The sequence below is a fragment of the Scyliorhinus torazame genome, chromosome 2 (assembly GCF_047496885.1).
Source record: "Scyliorhinus torazame isolate Kashiwa2021f chromosome 2, sScyTor2.1, whole genome shotgun sequence".
Lineage (NCBI taxonomy): Eukaryota > Metazoa > Chordata > Chondrichthyes > Carcharhiniformes > Scyliorhinidae > Scyliorhinus > Scyliorhinus torazame.
Window position 1 is genome coordinate 187,372,246 of NC_092708.1, and position 18,119 is coordinate 187,390,364.

The following is an 18,119-nucleotide window of genomic DNA, read 5'->3' on the forward strand; positions in this document are numbered from 1 at the left end:
CACTTAAGCCCTATTTTCATTCAATTAATGAGAGCCACCCCTTATCCAACGGCCTCCTGTCATTCAGCGGCCTCCCCAGCTAGTGCTCACGCTGGTGCTGATTAGTACTCCTTTTGAAAAAGGTGAACCTGGCGAAAGGGCTTCCATGGGGAACAGAGGAGGAGAGTAGTCATCTTTGCTCACAGGCAAAGAGCCCAGGGGTGCTGGGCTTGCCACCCCAGTGCTCGGTGGAGTGGGGGGACCCTCGGTTGGGAGTGAGAGACCCTCCATAGGGGTAGGCTGCTATAGGAGGGTTGGGGGGAAGCGCTAGGGGCGCAATCGCGCATGGTGCCGCCATGTCAACCCCTGGATCGTGTTTACGCATTCCAGGGGCAACCCTTATGAAATGAAAAAATGAAATGAAATAAAAATCGCTTATTGTCACAAGTAGGCTTCAAATGAAGTTACTGTGAAAAGCCCCTAGTCACCACATTCCGGCGCCTGTTCGGGGAGGCTGGTACGGGAATTGAACCGTGCTGCTGGCCTGCCTTGGTCTGCTTTAAAAGCCAGCTATTGAGCCCAGTGTGCTAAACCAGCTCCTAGCCCTTATCCCTGCCCGTCTCCCCCAACGATCACCTACAACCCCCCCGAGGCCTCTGGCCGTGCAGCTGAAGAATATTGCGAATAGGGAATTTGTAATTAGGGATAATGTGCACTTTATACATCCCAAGTGTATTCCCGTGAGTGGACGGGCCATGTGGCATGTGGGAGTCATTGCCTAGCATCCAATCACACCCCGATGCCTGGACACTGTGTCTGAACACTGCAGGAGGCAACACCACACACGCAGCAGCCAACATCTGAACACCCAGGGGATGGGCCACAATCCGGAGACATGTTCACGACCAGAGGGTGAGTGAGTGCCACGGGGTGGGGGAGATGCCTAGAGAGATGGGCCAAGAGTTCGGAGGTCAGCCACATTGCAGAAGAAAGTGGCAGAAGCATCACAATGTTTGCGTGCAAAAGGTGTTTAATGTGTAATACAAGTCCCCACTCTCCTGATGGTTCTGCGCCCTGTGCCTTCAGTGGTCCTCGACGTGCTTGGCTCTCCTCGCTCTACCACTACCACTATGTCTAGGTGAATCCCCAGGATGCACATCTGAGGTGGAGGCAGCCGGCTGCTTTTCTCATCCCGTTGCCTTCGATGCCCGTGGGGGTCGTCCCTGGGGGCTCTGAGGCCAGAGGGCCCCACCCTGTCCCATGTGCTAACTTTGAGTGGCGGGGGGGAAGTAACCGGGAACAGGACATCACTCCGGCCTCCACTGTTTCTAGGAGCCTCCCCAGGTCAGCGTCCCCGAATCATGGGGCTGGTCTCCTCGGCGCCATTGTTGCGAGCTGGCTGGGGTTGGCTGAGTAAGTGCAGCTGAAGTGCTGCCCGACCTTGTTAGCAGGGGGCTGGCGGAGCGCAGTCCGTTGGCTAGTCACAGCCTAGCCTGACCTCCCACGCATTCTCACTTTCCAACAGGGGGGAGCCATTGTTAGAATATTTCACTCCATAGACTGTTGCTATTTGAGATTTGATGCTCTGACTGTCCGTGTGGGTGTGTCTGTGTGGGTGTGTGTCCGTGTGGGTGGGTGTGTCCGTGTGGGTGGGGTGTCCGTGGGGGGGGGGGGGGTGTGTCCGTGGGGGGTGTGTGTGTGTCCGTGGGGGGGGGGGGGTGTGTGTCCGTGGGGGGGGGGGTGTGGTGTGTCCGTGGGGGGGGGGTGTGGTGTCCGTGGGGGGGGTGTGTGTCCGTGGGGGGGGGGGTGTCCGTGGGGGGGGGGGTGTGTGTCCGTGGGGGGGGTGGTGTGTCCGTGGGGGGGGTGTGTGTGTCCGTGGGGGGGGTGTGTGTCCGTGTGGGGGGGGAGGGTGTCCGTGTGGGGGGTGGGGGAGGGGTGTCCGTGTGGGGGGTGGGGGGGGGGTGTCCGTGTGGGGGGTGGGGGGGGGTGTCCGTGTGGGGGGGTGGGGGGGTGGTGTCCGTGTGGGGGGTGGGGGGTGTGGTCCGTGTGGGGGGTGGGGGGTGTGTCCGTGTGGGGGGGTGGGGGTGTGTCCGTGTGGGGGGTGGGGGGTGTGTCCGTGTGGGGGGTGGGGGGAGTGTCCGTGTGGGGGGTGGGGGGTGTGTCCGTGTGGGGGGGTGGGGGGTGTGTCCGTGTGGGGGGTGGGGGGTGTGTCCGTGTGGGGGGTGGGGGGTGTGTCCGTGTGGGGGGGTGGGGGGGGTGTCCGTGGGGGGGGCGGGGGGTGGTCCGTGTGGGGGGCGGGGGGTGTGTCCGTGTGGGGGGTGGGGGGGTGTGTCCGTGTGGGGGGTGGGGGGTGTGTCCGTGTGGGGGGTGGGGGGTGTGTCCGTGTGGGGGGTGGGGGGTGTGTCCGTGTGGGGGGTGGGGGGTGTGTCGTGTGGGGGGTGGGGGGTGTGTCCGTGTGGGGGGTGGGGGGGGTGTCCGTGTGGGGGGTGGGGGGGGTGTCCGTGTGGGGGTGGGGGGTGTGTCCGTGTGGGGGGTGGGGGGTGTGTCCGTGTGGGGGGTGGGGGGTGTGTCCGTGTGGGGGGTGTGGCCGTGTGGGGGGTGGGGGGGTGTCCGTGTGGGGGTGGGGGGTGTGTCCGTGTGGGGGGTGTGTCCGTGTGGGGGGTGGGGGGTGTGTCCGTGTGGGGGTGGGGGGTGTGTCCGTGTGGGGGGTGGGGGGGGGTGTCCGTGTGGGGGGTGGGGGGTGTGTCCGTGTGGGGGGTGGGGGGTGTGTCCGTGTGGGGGGTGGGGGGGTGTCCGTGTGGGGGGTGGGGGGGGTGTCCGTGTGGGGGGTGGGGGGGGGTGTCCGTGTGGGGGGTGGGGGGGGGGTGTCCGTGTGGGGGGGTGGGGGGTGTGTCCGTGTGGGGGGGGGGGGGGTGTGTCCGTGTGGGGGGTGGGGGGTGTGTCCGTGTGGGGGGTGGGGGGTGTGTCCGTGTGGGGGGTGGGGGGTGTGTCCGTGTGGGGGGTGGGGGGTGTGTCCGTGTGGGGGGTGGGGGGTGTGTCCGTGTGGGGGGTGGGGGGTGTGTCCGTGTGGGGGGGTGGGGGGTGTGTCCGTGTGGGGGTGGGGGGTGTGTCCGTGTGGGGGGTGGGGGTGTGTCCGTGTGGGGGGTGGGGGGTGTGTCCGTGTGGGGGTGGGGGGTGTGTCCGTGTGGGGGGTGGGGGGGTGTGTCCGTGTGGGGGGTGGGGGGTGTGGTCGTGTGGGGGGTGGGGGGTGTGTCCGTGTGGGGGGTGGGGGGTGTGTCGTGTGGGGGGTGGGGGGTGTGTCCGTGTGGGGGTGGGGGGTGTGTCCGTGTGGGGGGTGGGGGGTGTGTCCGTGTGGGGGGTGGGGGGTGTGTCCGTGTGGGGGTGGGGGGTGTGTCCGTGTGGGGGGTGGGGGGTGTGTCCGTGTGGGGGTGGGGGGGTGTGTCGTGTGGGGGGTGGGGGGGTGTGTCCGTGAGGGGGGTGGGGGGTGTGTCCGTGTGGGGGGTGGGGGGGTGTGTCCGTGTGGGGGGTGGGGGGTGTGTCCGTGTGGGGGGTGGGGGTGTGTCCGTGTGGGGGTGGGGGGGTGTGTCCGTGTGGGGGGTGGGGGGTGTGTCCGTGTGGGGGGTGGGGGGTGTGTCCGTGTGGGGGGTGGGGGGTGTGTCCGTGTGGGGGGTGGGGGGTGTGTCCGTGTGGGGGGTGGGGGGGTGTGTCCGTGTGGGGGGTGGGGGGGGTGTCCGTGTGGGGGGTGGGGGGGGTGTCCGTGTGGGGGGGTGGGGGGGGTGTCCGTGTGGGGGGGTGGGGGGGGTGTCCGTGTGGGGGGTGGGGGGGGTGTCCGGTGGGGGGTGGGGGGGGGGTGTCCGTGTGGGGGGTGGGGGGGGTGTCCGTGTGGGGGGTGGGGGGGGTGTCCGTGTGGGGGGTGGGGGGGGTGTCCGTGTGGGGGGTGGGGGGGGGGTGTCCGTGTGGGGGTTGGGGGGGCCGTGTGTGGGGGGCGGGGGGTGTTTCCGTGTGTGGGGGGGGCGGGGGGGTGTTTCCGTGTGTGGGGGGGGGCGGGGGGGTGTTTCCGTGTGTGGTGGGGGGGGGGGGGGGAGGCGGTGTGTCCGTGGGGGTGGGGGGGCGGTGTGTCCGTGTGGGGGGGGCGGTGTGTCCGTGTTGGGGGGGGGGGGCGGGTGTGTCCGTGTTGGGGGGGGGGGGCCGGTGTGTCCGTGTGGGGGGGGGGGAGCGGTGTGTCCGTGTGGGGGGGGGGGGGCGGTGGTCCTGTGTGGGGGGGGGGGCGGTGTGTCCGTGTGGGGGGGGGGCGGTGTGTCCGTGTGGGGGGGGGGGCGGTGTGTCCGTGTGGGGGGGGGGGCGGTGGTGTCCGTGTGTGGGGGGGGGCGGTGTGTCCGTGTGGGGGGGGGGCGGTGTGTCCGTATTGGGGGGGGGCGGTGAGTGTCCGTATTGGGGGGGGCGGTGTGTCCGTGTGGGGGGGGGTGTGTGTCCGTGTGGGGGGGGTGTGTGTCCGTGTGGGGGGGTGTGTGTCCGTGTGGGGGGGGGGGTGTCCGCGTTGGGGGGGGGGTGTGTCCGTGTGGGGGGGGGGGTGTCCGTGTGGGGGTTGGGGGGCCGTGTGTGGGGGCGGGGGTGTTTCCGTGTGTGGGGGGGGCGGGGGGTGTTTCCGTGTGTGGTGGGGGGGGGGGGGAGGCGGTGTGTCCGTGTGGGGGGGGTGTGTGTCCGTGTGGGGGGGGTGTGTGTCCGCTGTGGGGGGGGTGTGTGTCCGTGTGGGGGGGGGGGGTGTCCGTGTGGGGGGGGGGTGTGTCCGTGTGGGGGGGGTGTGTCCGATGTGGGGGGGGGGGTGTCCGTGTGGGGGTTGGGGGCCGTGTGTGGGGGGGTCGGGGGGGTGTTTCCGTGTGTGGGGGGGCGGGGGGTTTCCGTGTGTGGTGGGGGGGGGGGGGAGGCGGTGTGTCCGTGGGGGTGGGGGGGGCGGTGTGTCCGTGTGGGGGGGGCGGTGTGTCCGTGTTGGGGGGGGGGCGGTGTGTCCGTGTTGGGGGGGGGGCGGTGTGTCCGTGTTGGGGGGGGGGGGGGCGGTGTGTCCGTGTTGGGGGGGGGGGGCCGGTGTGTCCGTGGTGGGGGGGGGGAGCGGTGTGTCCGTGTGGGGGGGGGGGGCGGTGTGTCCGTGTGGGGGGGGGGCGGTGTGTCCGTGTGGGGGGGGGGCGGTGTGTCCGTGTGGGGGGGGGCGGTGTGTCCGTGTGGGGGGGGCGGTGTGTCCGTATTGGGGGGGGCGGTGTGTCCGTATTGGGGGGGGCGGTGGTGTCCGTGTGGGGGGGGTGTGTGTCCGTGTGGGGGGGGTGTGTGTCCGTGTGGGGGGGGTGTGTGTCCGTGTGGGGGGGTGTGTGTCGTTGGGGGGGTGTGTGTCCGTGTGGGGGGGGTGTGTGTCCGTGTGGGGGGGGGTGTGTCCGTGAGGGGGGGGGTGTGTCCGTGTGGGGGGGGGTGTGTCCCGTGTGGGGGGGGTGTCCGTGTGGGGGGTGTGTGTCCGTGTGGGGGGGGTGTGTGTCCGTGTGGGGGGGGGTGTGTGTCCGTGTGGGGGGGGTGTGTGTCCGTGTGGGGGGGGTGTGTGTCCGTGTGGGGGGGTGTGTGCCCGTGTGGGTGTCCGTGTGTGTGTCCGTGTGTGTGTCCGTGTGTGGGGGTGTGTGTGTCCGTGTGGGGGTGTGTGTGTCCGTGTGGGGGGGGGGTGTGTGTGTCCGTGTGGGGGTGTGTGTGTCCGTGTGGGGGTGTGTGTGTCCGGCTGTGGGGTGTGTGTGTCCGTGTGGGGGGGGGGGGGTGTCCGTGTGGGGGGGGGGGGTGTCCGTGTGGGGGGGGGGGTGTCCGTCCGTGTGGGGGGGGGGTGTCCGTCCGTGTGGGGGGGGGTGTCCGTCCGTGTGGGGGGGGGGGTGTCCGTCCGTGTGGGGGGGGGTGTCTGTCCGTGTGGGGGGGGGGGGGTCCGTCCGTGTGGGGGGGGGGGGTCCGTCCGTGTGGGGGGGGGGTCCGTCCGTGTGGGGGGGGGGGTCCGTCCGTGTGGGGGGTCAGTGTGTGGTGGGTGGGGGGGGGCGTGTACGTGGGGTGGGGGTTGTCCGTGTACGTGGGGTGGGGTTGTCCGTGTGGGGGGGGGGGGGGTGTCCGTGTGGGGGTTGGGGGGCGGTGTGTCCGTGGTGTGGGGGCGGGGGGTGTTTCCGTGTGTGGGGGGGGGAGGCGGTGTGTCCGTGGGGGGGGGGCGTGTGTGTCCGTGTGTGGGGGGGGGGGGCCGGTGTGTCCGTGTTGGGGGGGGGAGGCGGTGTGTCCGGTGTTGGGGGGGGGGAGGCGGTGTGTCCGTGTTGGGGGGGGGAGGCGGTGTGTCCGTGGGGGGGGGGCGGTGTGTCCGTGTTGGGGGGGGGGGCGGTGTGTCCGTGTGGGGGGGGGGGCGGGTGTGTCCGTGTGGGGGGGGGGGGAGGCGGTGTGTCCGTATTGGGGGGGGGGGCGGTGTGTCCGTGTTGGGGGGGGGAGGCGGCGGTGTGTCCATGGGGGGGGAGGGGGGTGGGCGGTGTGTCAGTGTTGTGGAGGGGAATGTGTCCCTGCGCGGGGGTCAGTGTGTGTGTGTTTTTTTTTTTAAATTTAGAGTACCCAATTCATTTTTTCCAATTAAGGGGCAATTTAGCATGGCCAATCCACTTACCCTGCACATCTTTGGATTGTGGGGGCAAAACCCACGCAGACAGGGAGAATGTGCAAACTCCACACAGACAGTGACCCAGAGCCGGGATCAAAACTGGGACCTCGGCGCCGTGGTACTGCAGTGCTACCACTGGCCACCGTGCTGCCCTATCATGACGTAATGTTGATGACTTCACGACACCAGGAGCATGTTTGTGGTGGGGGGGGGTGCGAGCAGGCATTCTTGTGGTGCACCAGGTAGCCTCCCTACTTCCGACCAGAATCTCCAGCTTTGAGCTCCACTCCACGACTTGAAGGTCCGTTGATCACACTGCAAACTGGTTGATTGTCTAACCTGCAATTCCCTTCCCAATACTCAGAAAATGAAAGTGGGTGTGTATTGGGCGCATTGCACATTCCCCACCTCCTGGACACAGTGGGGACTTGCACATTCCCCGTAGTCCTGCACGTTCCCCACCTTCTCCCGGTAGCCTGCACATTCCCCCACCTTCTCCCCATAGTCCTGCACATTCCCCCACCTTCTCCCCATAGTCCTGCACATTCCCCCACCTTCTCCCCATAGTCCTGCACATTCCCCCACCTTCTCCCCATAGTCCTGCACATTCCACCATTCGTTCAGTGAAATACTATGAACTGAAAGTCTGGATTGGAGGCCGTTTGCATGTTTTGATTTGCAAGACTGACTTAACTGAGTCTCATAAAATCTAAGGTTCCATCAACTCTGCTTTGAGCGACTAAAGAGATTGGTTGATGGTTGATCTCTCTTCCTGCATGCCATGCTCTCGGTCCTGTCTCAGTTCTGCTTTTGCTCATCATCGGGCATCTTAATGTGTTCACAGGAGGTTGGGGAAACTGGCGGTGCACCCTGATGAGAAATGGAAGGCGGTGTTTGATGAGTGTTGGAGTCAGCTTGGCTGTGAGTGTGCTGGGCGGGGTGACATCCAGAAGGCCTGGGATAATATTGCAGTTTGTCTTACCACGAGCAGGCGGCAGCACAAGGACAGGTGAGTGTCGAAGGACAGAGGGTTAGAATGCCCCGACCACAAGGTCTGATGGGCGTGAAATACAGCATGAATGCATTCCCAATCAGGGCAGCAAACTTGGCCTGAAAGTTAAACCAGTGACCCAGTATCTTGCTCCAGTTCATGAAGTCAAAGGCTGTTTGTTTAGAAATGTTTTGCTGCAGTCGATGTCTTTTCCCCTCTCAGCAGCGGCCAGTCCTACACTCCTATGTTGCTTATCCAGTTGCTTATTGGTAAAGCCTCTTGTATCAATACTCCATTCTTCTACTGCCTTGAGTCAGCACTCTCGCCTACATCAGCAACTTGTAGGCTCATGCCCCATGAAAGAGACTTCAACACAATCCAGGCTGACGCTTCAGTACAGCAGGGGGATGTTTTAACACGAGACATTCACAGAATCATTATAGCACAGAATGAGGCCATTCAGCCCATCGTGTATGCACTGGGTCTCTGAATGAGCAATGCATCTGGTGCCACTCCCCTGCCTTCTCCCCGTAACGCAGCACGCGCTTCCTTTTCGGATAAAAATCCAATTGGTTCTTGAAACTCTCATTGAACCTGCCTCACCACACTCTCAGACAGTACATTCCAGCTCCTTGCCGTTCAGCTGGGTGGACTAGTAGTGTCAGGAGGTAGGGGAGGGGGATGGGGCTGTTGTATTGTTTGGGAGGGTGGAAGGGGAGGAGTGCTCACAAGGGTGTGGTTGCCATGGTGCAGCTGGAAAGGGAGGGTGGACCGGGAGGGTCGCGTGACATGGGCGGGGGGCTAGCCCAAAAATGGATGTGGTTGACTGGAAAGGGAGGGGGAAAGGGAGCCCCTTCCCCGACCAGGCTGGTCATGTGCAACGTGAGGGGGCTGAATGGGCCGGTCAAATGGTCACATGTGTTCGCGCACCTGAGGAGTCTGAAGGCGGACGTGGCCTTTTTTGCAGGAGACGCACCTAAAGATAGGGGACCAGACAAGGTTGAGGAAAGGATGGGTGGGTCAGGGGTTCCACTCGGAACTAGATGTGTAGACGAGGGGGGTAGCGTTCGAGTTGGGGAATACTGTGGCCGATTCGGGGGAGAGGTTTGTGATGATTAGTGGGAAGCTGGAGGGGATGCCGGTGGTCCTCGTACAAGTTTATGCTCCAAATTGGGATGATGTGGTTTTTATGAGGCGGATGCTGGAAAAGATTCCTTTTTTTTTTTGTTGAAAATATGTTGATTAAGAATTTTGAACAGAATTTTCAACCATATATCGCTATTTTCAACCAGTTATCGCTATTGACAGTTTTAGGCATATGTATGTCTTCCCAGACTTTAAAGACTTAGATCCATCCTTTCCTCAACCTTGTCTGGGCCCCCCCCCCCCCAACCCCCCGTAACAAAAAAGAAGAAAATATCGCATAGCAAGACATAAACATGGCAAATCAATATGATACAGAGCTTTGTACATTGGATTCCTCCCGTACACATCAGTTTTCCGGATCGTTTATGTATTTTCTTGCGCAGATGCCCCCCCCCCCGAAAAAAAACCCCTTCCCCATCCCTCCCTCTTCCCCATCCCTCCCTCTTCCCCATCCCTCCCTCTTCCCCCGCCCCCCACGGAAAGAGATATCCCCCCCGCCCCCCCGGTTGCTGCTGCTGTCGACCGAACTCCATCTAACGCTCCGCGAGATGGTCTAGGAACGGTTGCCACCGCCTGGAGAACCCCTGCACAGACCCTCTCAAGGCAAACTTTATCCTTTCCAACTTGATAAACCCTGCCATGTCATTTATCCAGGCTTCCACACTGGGGGGCTTCGCATCTTACAACACTAACAAGATCCTCCGCCGGGCTACCAGGGACGCAAAGGCCAGAATGCCGGCCTCTTTCGCCTCCTGCACTCCCGGCTCGTCCGCCACTCCAAATAGTGCTAGCCCCCAGCTTGGCTTGACCTGGACTTTCACCACCTTAGATATCGTTCTTGCAACTCCCCTCCAGAACCCATCCAGTGCCGGGCATGACCAAAACATATGGACATGGTTCGCCGGGCTTCCTGAGCACCTCCCACATCTGTCCTCCACTCCAAAGAATCTACTCAGCCTCGTCCCCGTCATATGCGCTCTGTGAACAACCTTAAATTGTATCAGGCTAAGCCTGGCACATGAGGCAGAGGAATTAACCCTACTCAGGGCGTCAGCCCATAGTCCCTCCTCAATCTCCTCCCCCCAGCTCCTCTTCCCATTTACCCTTCAGCTCCTCTACCAAAGCCTCCCCCTCTTCTTTCATCTCCTGGTATATTGCCGACACCTTGCCCTCTCCGACCCATACGCCCAAAATCACCCTGTCTTGAATCCCCTGTGCCGGGAGCAGCGGGAATTCCCTCACCTGCCGCCTCACAAACTCCCTCACTAGCATGTACCTGAAGGCATTTCCCGGGGGTAGTCCAAATTTCTCCTCCAGCGCCCCTAAGCTCGCAAACGTCCCATCGATGAATAGGTCCCCCATTCTTCTAATCCCTGCCCGATGCCAGCTCTGAAACCCCCCGTCCATCCTTCCTGGGACAAACCGATGGTTATCCCTGATCGGGGACCACACCGAGGCTCCCATCGCACCCCTGTGTCGTCTCCACTGCCCCCAGATCTTTAGCGTTGCCGCCACCACTGGACTCGTGGTGTACCTTGTCGGCGAGAGCTGCAGCGGTGCCGTCACCAAAGTTTTGGCCTTACCAAAGTTTTGTACAGCTGCATCATCACCTCACTTCTCTTAAATTCAATCCCTCTGTTAATGAACGCGAGCACACCATAGGCCTTCTTCACAGCTCTATCCACTTGAGTGGCAACTTTCAAAGATGTATGAACATAGACCCCAAGATCTCTCTGCTCATCCACATTGCCAAGAACTCTACCGTTAACCCTGTATTCCGCATTCATATTTGTCCTTCCAAAATGGACAACCTCACACTTTTCAGGGTTAAACTCCATCTGCCACTTCTCAGCCCAGCTCTGCATCCTATCTATGTCTCTTTGCAGCCGACAACAGCCCTCCTTACTATCCACAACTCCACCAATCTTCGTATCGTCTGCAAATTTACTGACCCACCCTTCAACTCCCTCATCCAAGTCATTAATGAAAATCACAAACAGCAGAGGACCCAGAACTGATCCCTGCGGTACGCCACTGGTAACTGGGATCCAGGCTGAATATTTGCCATCCACCACCACTCTCTGACTTCTATCGGTTAGCCAGTTCGTTATCCAACTGGCCAAATTTCCCACTATCCCATGCCTCCTTACTTTCTGCATAAGCCTACCATGGGGAACTTTATCAAATGCCTTACTAAAATCCATGTACACTACATCCACTGCTTTACCTTCATCCACATGCTTGGTCACCTCCTCAAAGAATTCAATAAGATTTGTAAGGCAAGACCTACCCCTCACAAATCCGTGCTGACTATCCCTAATCAAGCAGTGTCTTTCCAGATGCTCAGAAATCCTATCCTTCAGTACCCTTTCCATTACTTTGCCTACCACCGAAGTAAGACTAACTGGCCTGTAATTCCCAGGGTTATCCCTAATTCCTTTTTTGAACAGGGGCACGACATTCGCCACTCTCCAATCCCCTGGTACCACCCCTGTTGACAGTGAGGACGAAAAGATCATTGCCAACGGCTCTGCAATTTCATCTCTTGCTTCCCATAGAATCCTTGGATATATCCCGTCAGGCCCGGGGGACTTGTCTATCCTCAAGTTTTTCAAAATGCCCAACACATTTTCCTTCCTGACAAGTATTTCCTCGAGCTTACCAATCTGTTTCACACTGTCCTCTCCAACAATATCGCCCCTCTCATTTGTAAATACAGAAGAAAAATACTCATTCAAGACCTCTCCTATCTCTTCAGACTCAATACACAATCTCCCGCTACTGTCCTTGATCAGACCTGCCCTCGCTCTAGTCATTCTCATATTTCTCACATATGTGTAAAAGGCCTTGGGGTTTTCCTTGATCCTACCCGCCAAAGATTGTTCATGCCCTCTCTTAGCTCTCCTAATCCCTTTCTTCAGTTCCCTCCTGGCTATCTTGTATCCCTCCAATGCCCTGTCTGAACCTTGTTTCCTCAGCCTTACATAAGTCACCTTTTTCCTCTTAACAACCATGGTTCCCTCACTCGACCATCTCTTCCCTGTCTGACAGGGACATACATATCAAGGACACGTAGCACCTGTTCCTTGAACAAGTTCCACATTTCACTTGTGTCCTTCCCTGCCAGCCTATGTTCCCAACTTATGCACTTCAATTCTTGTCTGACAACATCGTATTTACCCTTCCCCCAATTGTAAACCTTGCCCTGTTGCACGTACCTATCCCTCTCCATTACTAAAGTGAAAGTCACAGAATTGTGGTCACTATCTCCAAAATGCTCCCCCACTAACAAATCTATCACTTGCCCTGGCTCATTACCCAGTACTAAATCCAATATTGCCCCTCCTCTGGTCGGATAATCTACATACTGTGTTAGAAAAGCTTCCTGTACACACTGCACAAACACCACCCCATCCAAACTATTTGATCTAAAGAGTTTCCACTCAATATTTGGGAAGTTAAAGTCGCCCATGACTACTACCCTATGACTTCTGCACCTTTCCAAAATCTGTTTCCCAATCTGTTCCTCCACATCTCTGTTACTATTGGGGGGCCTATAGAAAACTCCTAACAAGGTGACTGCTCCTTTCCTATTTCTGACTTCAACCCATACTACCTCAGTAGGCTGATACTCCTCGAACTGCCTTTCTGCAGCTGTTATACTATCTCTAATTAATAATGCCACCCCCCCACCTCTTTTACCACCCTCCCTAATCTTATTGAAACATCTATAACCAGGGACCTCCAACAACCATTTCTGTCCCTCTTCTATCCAAGTTTCCGTGATGGCCACCACATCGTAGTCCCAAGTACCGATCCATGCCTTAAGTTCACCCACCTTATTCCTGATGCTTCTTGCGTTGAAGTATACACACTTCAACCCATCTCCGTGCCTGCAAGTACTCTCCTTTGTCAGTGTTCCCTTCCCCACTGCCTCATTACACGCTTTGGCGTCCTGAATATCGGCTACCTTAGTTGCTGGACTACAAATCCGGTTCCCATTCCCCTGCCAAATTAGTTTAAACCCTCCCGAAGAGTACTAGAAAACCTCCCTCCCAGGATATTGGTGCCCCTCTGGTTCAGATGCAACCCGTCCTGCTTGTACAGGTCCCACCTTCCCCAGAATGCGCTCCAATTATCCAAATACCTGAAGCCCTCCCTCCTACACCATTCCTGCAGCCACGTGTTCAACTGCACTCTCTCCCTATTCCTAGCCTCGCTATCACGTGGCACCGGCAACAAACCAGAGATGACAACTCTGTCTGTCCTGGCTTTTAACTTCCAGCCTAACTCCCTAAACTTGTTTATTACCTCCACACCCCTTTTCCTACCTATGTCGTTGGTACCAATGTGCACCACGACTTCTGGCTGCTCACCCTCCCCCTTAAGGATCCTGAAGACACGATCCGAGACATCCCTGGCCCTGGCACCCGGGAGGCAACATACCTTCCGGGAGTCTCGCTCGCAACCACAGAATCTCCTATCTATTCCCCTAACCATTGAATCTCCTACAACTATTGCTTTTCTATTCTCCCCCCTTCCCTTCTGAGCCCCAGAGCCAGACTCCGTGCCAGAGACTTGACCGCTAGGGCCTTTCCCCGGTAGGTCATCCCCCCCGAACAGCATCCAAAACGGTATACTTGTTTTGAAGGGGAACGGCCACGAGGGATCCCTGCACTTTCTGCCTGTTTGTTTTTTCCCCCTGACTGTAACCCAGCTATTCTTGTCCTGTACCTTGGGTGTGGTTACCTCCTTGTAACTCTTCTCAATCACCCCCTCTGCTTCCCGGATGATCTGAAGTTCATCCAGCTTCAGCTCCAGTTCCCTAACACGGTCTTTGAGGAGCTGAAGTTGGGTGCACTTCCCGCAGGTATAGTCAGTGGGGACACCGGTGGTATCCCTCACCACCCACATCCTACAGGAGGAGCATGTAACTGGCCTAGCCTCCTTCCCCTCTTACCTGACAGAATATAGCTGCCCTGTGGACTAACTAGATCTCCGCCCTCTGACCCTGCTCCCAGTCAGCTACACTTTCTGTAAACTCCTGGCTCTCTTCGCACTCTTTGCGGAAATGTCGGAAACAAAATGAAAGGAGCACCTTACTCCCTCCTCACCTAACTCCCTCGGTCACCAAAGTCTCACTATCGCACTCAAATGCACCAAATTCAGCACTCCCTCGGTCACCAAACTCTCACTATCGCACTCAAATGCACCAAATTCAGCACTCGGTGCAAACAAAGTCTGCACTGTAGCGGATCACTTTTATACTGTGAATCTAGCCTCTGAAAACTGGCCTAATCCAATTAACTAATTAACAAGCTCCAGCTGCAAGTGCCTACAAGTAGAAGCCTGTTTAAAGCTTATTGAAAATTCACCTTCTTCTAAACCAAACAGCAACTTTTAAGTTAATTAACTAAATAAAAGAAAGACTAAACTTTAGATAAAAATGAAGCCTTATACTCCCTCGGTCACCAAACTCTCACTATCGCACTCAAATGCACCAAATTCAGCACTCAGTGCTTTTCTATTCTCCCCCCTTCCCTTCTGAGCCCCAGAGCCAGACTCAGTGCCAGAGACCTGGCCGCTAGGGCCTTCCCTAGGAGGACCACCATTTTAATCGACTGTACCCTGCCCGCTAGCGAGAGTGGCAACATGTCCCACCTTTTAAAGTCCTCCTCCATCTGCTCCACCAGCCGCGTCAAATTAAGTTTGTGCAGTGCCCCCCAGCTCCTAGCTACCTGAATCCCCAAGTATCGAAAGCTCCTTTCCGCCCTCCTCAATGGTAGGTTGTCTATCCCTCTTCCCTGATCCCCCGGATGCACCACAAAGAGCTCACTCTTTCCCACATTGAGCTTATAGCCCGCGAAATCTCCAAACTCCCTTAGGATCTGCATGACCTCAACCATCCCCTCCACTGGATCCGCCACATACAGCAACAGGTCGCCTGCGTACAGCGACACTCGATGCTCCTCTCCCCCTCGGACCACCCCCCTCCATTTCCCCGACTCACTTAACGCCATGGCCAAAGGTTCAATTGCTAATGCAAACAGCAGAGGGGACAGGGGGCACCCCTGCCTCGTCCCTCGATACAGCCAGAAATACTCCGACCCCCGCCGGTTCGTGACCACACTCGCCACCGGGGCTCTATACAGGAGCTTAACCCAACTAATAAACCCTCCCCGGAACCCAAACCACCTCAACACTTCCCAAAGATACTCCCACTCTACTCGGTCAAAGGCCTTCTCCGCGTCCATAGCTGCCACTATCTCCGCCTCTCCCTCCACCGATGGCATCATAATCACATTCAGCAGCCTCCGCACATTGGTGTTTAGCTGCCTGCCCTTTACAAACCCGGTCTGGTCCTCGTGAATCACCCCCGGGACACAGTCCTCAATCCTCGTAGCTAACACTTTTGCCAGCAACTTAGCATCTACATTGAGGAGTGAGATCGGCCTATACGACCCACTTTGCAGTGGGTCCTTATCCCACTTCAGGATCAAAGAGATCGTCGCCTCCGACATTGTCGGGGGCAGGATCCCCCCCCTCCCTTGCCTCATTGAAAGTCCTTGCCAACAACAGGGCTAACAGGTCTACATACTTCCTATAGAACTCCACCAGGAATCCATCCGGTCCCGGGGCCTTCCCTGCCTGCATGCTCCCCAGTCCTGTAACCAGCTCCTCTACCCCAATTGGCGCCCCCAAACCAGCCACCTCCTGCTCCTCCACCCTTGGGAACCTCAGTTGGTCCAAGAATCGTCGCATCCCCTCTTTTCCCCCTGGGGGCTGGGATCTATACAGCTCCTCGTAGAAGGCCTTGAATGCCTCATTCACTTTCACCGCACTCCGCACCGTAGTTCCCCTTCCATCCTTGACTCCACCTATTTCCGTTTCTGCCATCCTCTTACGGAGCTGATGTGCCAGCATCCGGCTCGCCTTCTCCCCATATTCATATATCGCCCCCTGTGCCTTCCTCCACTGTGCCTCCCCCCCTCGCCGACTAGCCATCTCCTATTTTAGGCCAGTCCCGTGCCCGCATCTCCCGCACCCTCCAGTCCCCCAGACGGGGAACCCCCGCCCCGACCACCTCTTCCATTTTCAGTTCCGCCTCTGCCATTGCAGCAGCAACCCTATTGTTCCCCCCCCAACCCCCTCCCCGCTAGATCCAAATCTAGCTCTTTTGCTCCCCCCATAATACTTCCGTAAGTCAGCTGACTCCTGCTGACCCCCCCCCCCCCCCCCGGGTGTGGAAATCCCTCCTCATCCTTGCGCTCCTCCATCCCCCCCCTCCCTAGCGCGGGAAAAAGCCCGCGCTTTCCTAAGCCAGCCCCGCCCCCTGTGGCGCAGCTCCTGTTGCGGCCTTATCCTAATTCCCCCATCCCCGAGTCTCACCTCCCTCCAGCACCGACGCCCACATTTTTCACTGTCCCCCCCCCCCCCCATCAAAAACTCTTCCCTCCCCCTATCCCCATTCATCGTCCCACCCGTGAAACGTTCTTTACCCATATTTACAACCCTGTCTCCAGTCAACATCTCCCCCACTACCACAGCCCCTCAGTTTGAGTCCAATTTTTCCGTTTGGATAAAGGTCCAGGCCTCTTCTGGCGTTTTGAAATAGTGGTGTCGGTCCTGGTACGTGACCCACAGTCGCGCTGGCTGCAGCATTCCGAATCTCACCCTTTTTTTTTTTATGCAACACCGCCTTGGCCCGATTGAAGCCAGCTCTCCTTTTTGCCACCTCCGCGCTCCAGTCCTGATAAACTCGGATCACCGCATTCTCCCATCTACTGTTCCACTCTTTCTTGGCCCATCTCAGGACACTCTCTCTGTCCGCGAAACGATGGAACCTTGCCACTATCGCCCATTGGCGGCTCACCAGCCTTGGGTCTCCTCGCCAGGACCCGGTGAGCCCCTTCTAGCTCCAGGGGGCTCGGAGAGGCCTCCGCACCCATCAGCGAATGGAGCATTGTGCTCACATATGCCCCGGCATCAGCCCCCTCCACTCCTTCGGGGAGACCCAGAATCCGGAGATTCTTCCTCCGCGACCTGTTCTCCAGGACTTCGAATCTCTCGGCCCACCGCTTATGCAGCGCCTCGTGCGCCTCCATCTTCACCGCCAGGCCCAATATCTCGTCCTCGTTCTCATTAGTTTTTTCCTTCACCACTCGGAGCTCTACTGCCTGGACCTTCTGGGTTGCCTTCAGCCCCTCGATCGCCAACAGCATTGGCGCCAGCACCTCCTTTTTAAGCTCCTCCACACAACGCCTGAGAAACTCCTGCTCGTCCGGCCCCCATGCTGCTCGATCTCCGCCCTCCGCCATCTTGTTTTCTCCCCCTCGTTTCTGCCGCTGCTGCAAAGCTTTTTTTTTTTGTCCCTCCACTTCTAGTCCCCTCCCTAACTGCCCCACCGCCTTCCCAGTGGACACTATCCCGAACTCCATCTGGAGCCTCTGCCTCTCCTTCAGCAACCCCGCCTCCAGTGCCTCCGAATACCTCCTGTCCATCTTCAGAATCTCTTCCACCAGACTTACCATCTCTGCTCGTTCCGCCTTCTTCCTATGAACCCGAATTGACATAAACTGCCCCCGAACCACCGCCTAGAGTCCCTCCCATAGTGTGGTGACCATGATTTCCGTCACTGAGCCCCACATACCCCCAGATAGCGGCCCTTACCAACTCTTACACCTCCTCATCCGCCAACAATCCCATATCCAGCCTCCACTGCGCATGCTGGGCACCCCCACCCCGGTCCACTCGCAAATCCACCCAATGTGGCGCGTGCTCAGAGACCACAATCGCTGAATACTCCGAGTCGATCACCGCCGCCAGCAACGCCTAGTCCACCACAAAAAAGTCAATCCGGGAGTACACCCGCTGCACAGGGGAGAAATATGAAAATTCCTTCGCTTTCGAGAGGTTGAGAGGTTTCGAGGGTGGTGGCAGACAGGGATTGAGCGATTCGGGGACCTGTTTGTAGGGGGCAGCTTTGTGAAATTAGAGAACCTGGAGGAAGAGTATGAGCTGTCCAGGGGGAACGGTTTCAGGTACCTGCAGGTTTGGATTTTGTTAGGAGAGAGGTGCCTTCCTTTCCTGAGTTGCTGCCTTTGGGGCTGCAAGACAAGTTGTCAAAGGAGGAGTTAGGGGAGGGGAAGGTGTCTGAGGTATACAAGGACCTGATGGACTGGGAGAGTCCTGATGGGGGATATAATGCGTAAGTGAGAGGAGGAGCTGGGGGCGGGTGGAGGATGGGATGTGGGAGGAGGCCCTGCAGGGGGATAAATGCGTCCTCGTGTGCGAGGCTAAGCCTGATTCAGTTTAAAGTAGTCCACGGGGTGTATATGATAGCTGGGTGGATGA

General features: G+C 58.9%; 1 protein-coding gene across 1 annotated transcript in view; it reads left to right on the forward strand.

The window, feature by feature from the left end:
• als2b (alsin Rho guanine nucleotide exchange factor ALS2 b) overlaps positions 1-18,119 on the forward strand; it is a 296,702-nt gene that overhangs the window by 252,739 nt on the left and 25,844 nt on the right. The window contains 1 exon segment of the mRNA XM_072481260.1: positions 7,473-7,637. Coding sequence (XP_072337361.1) covers positions 7,473-7,637 — 165 coding nt within the window.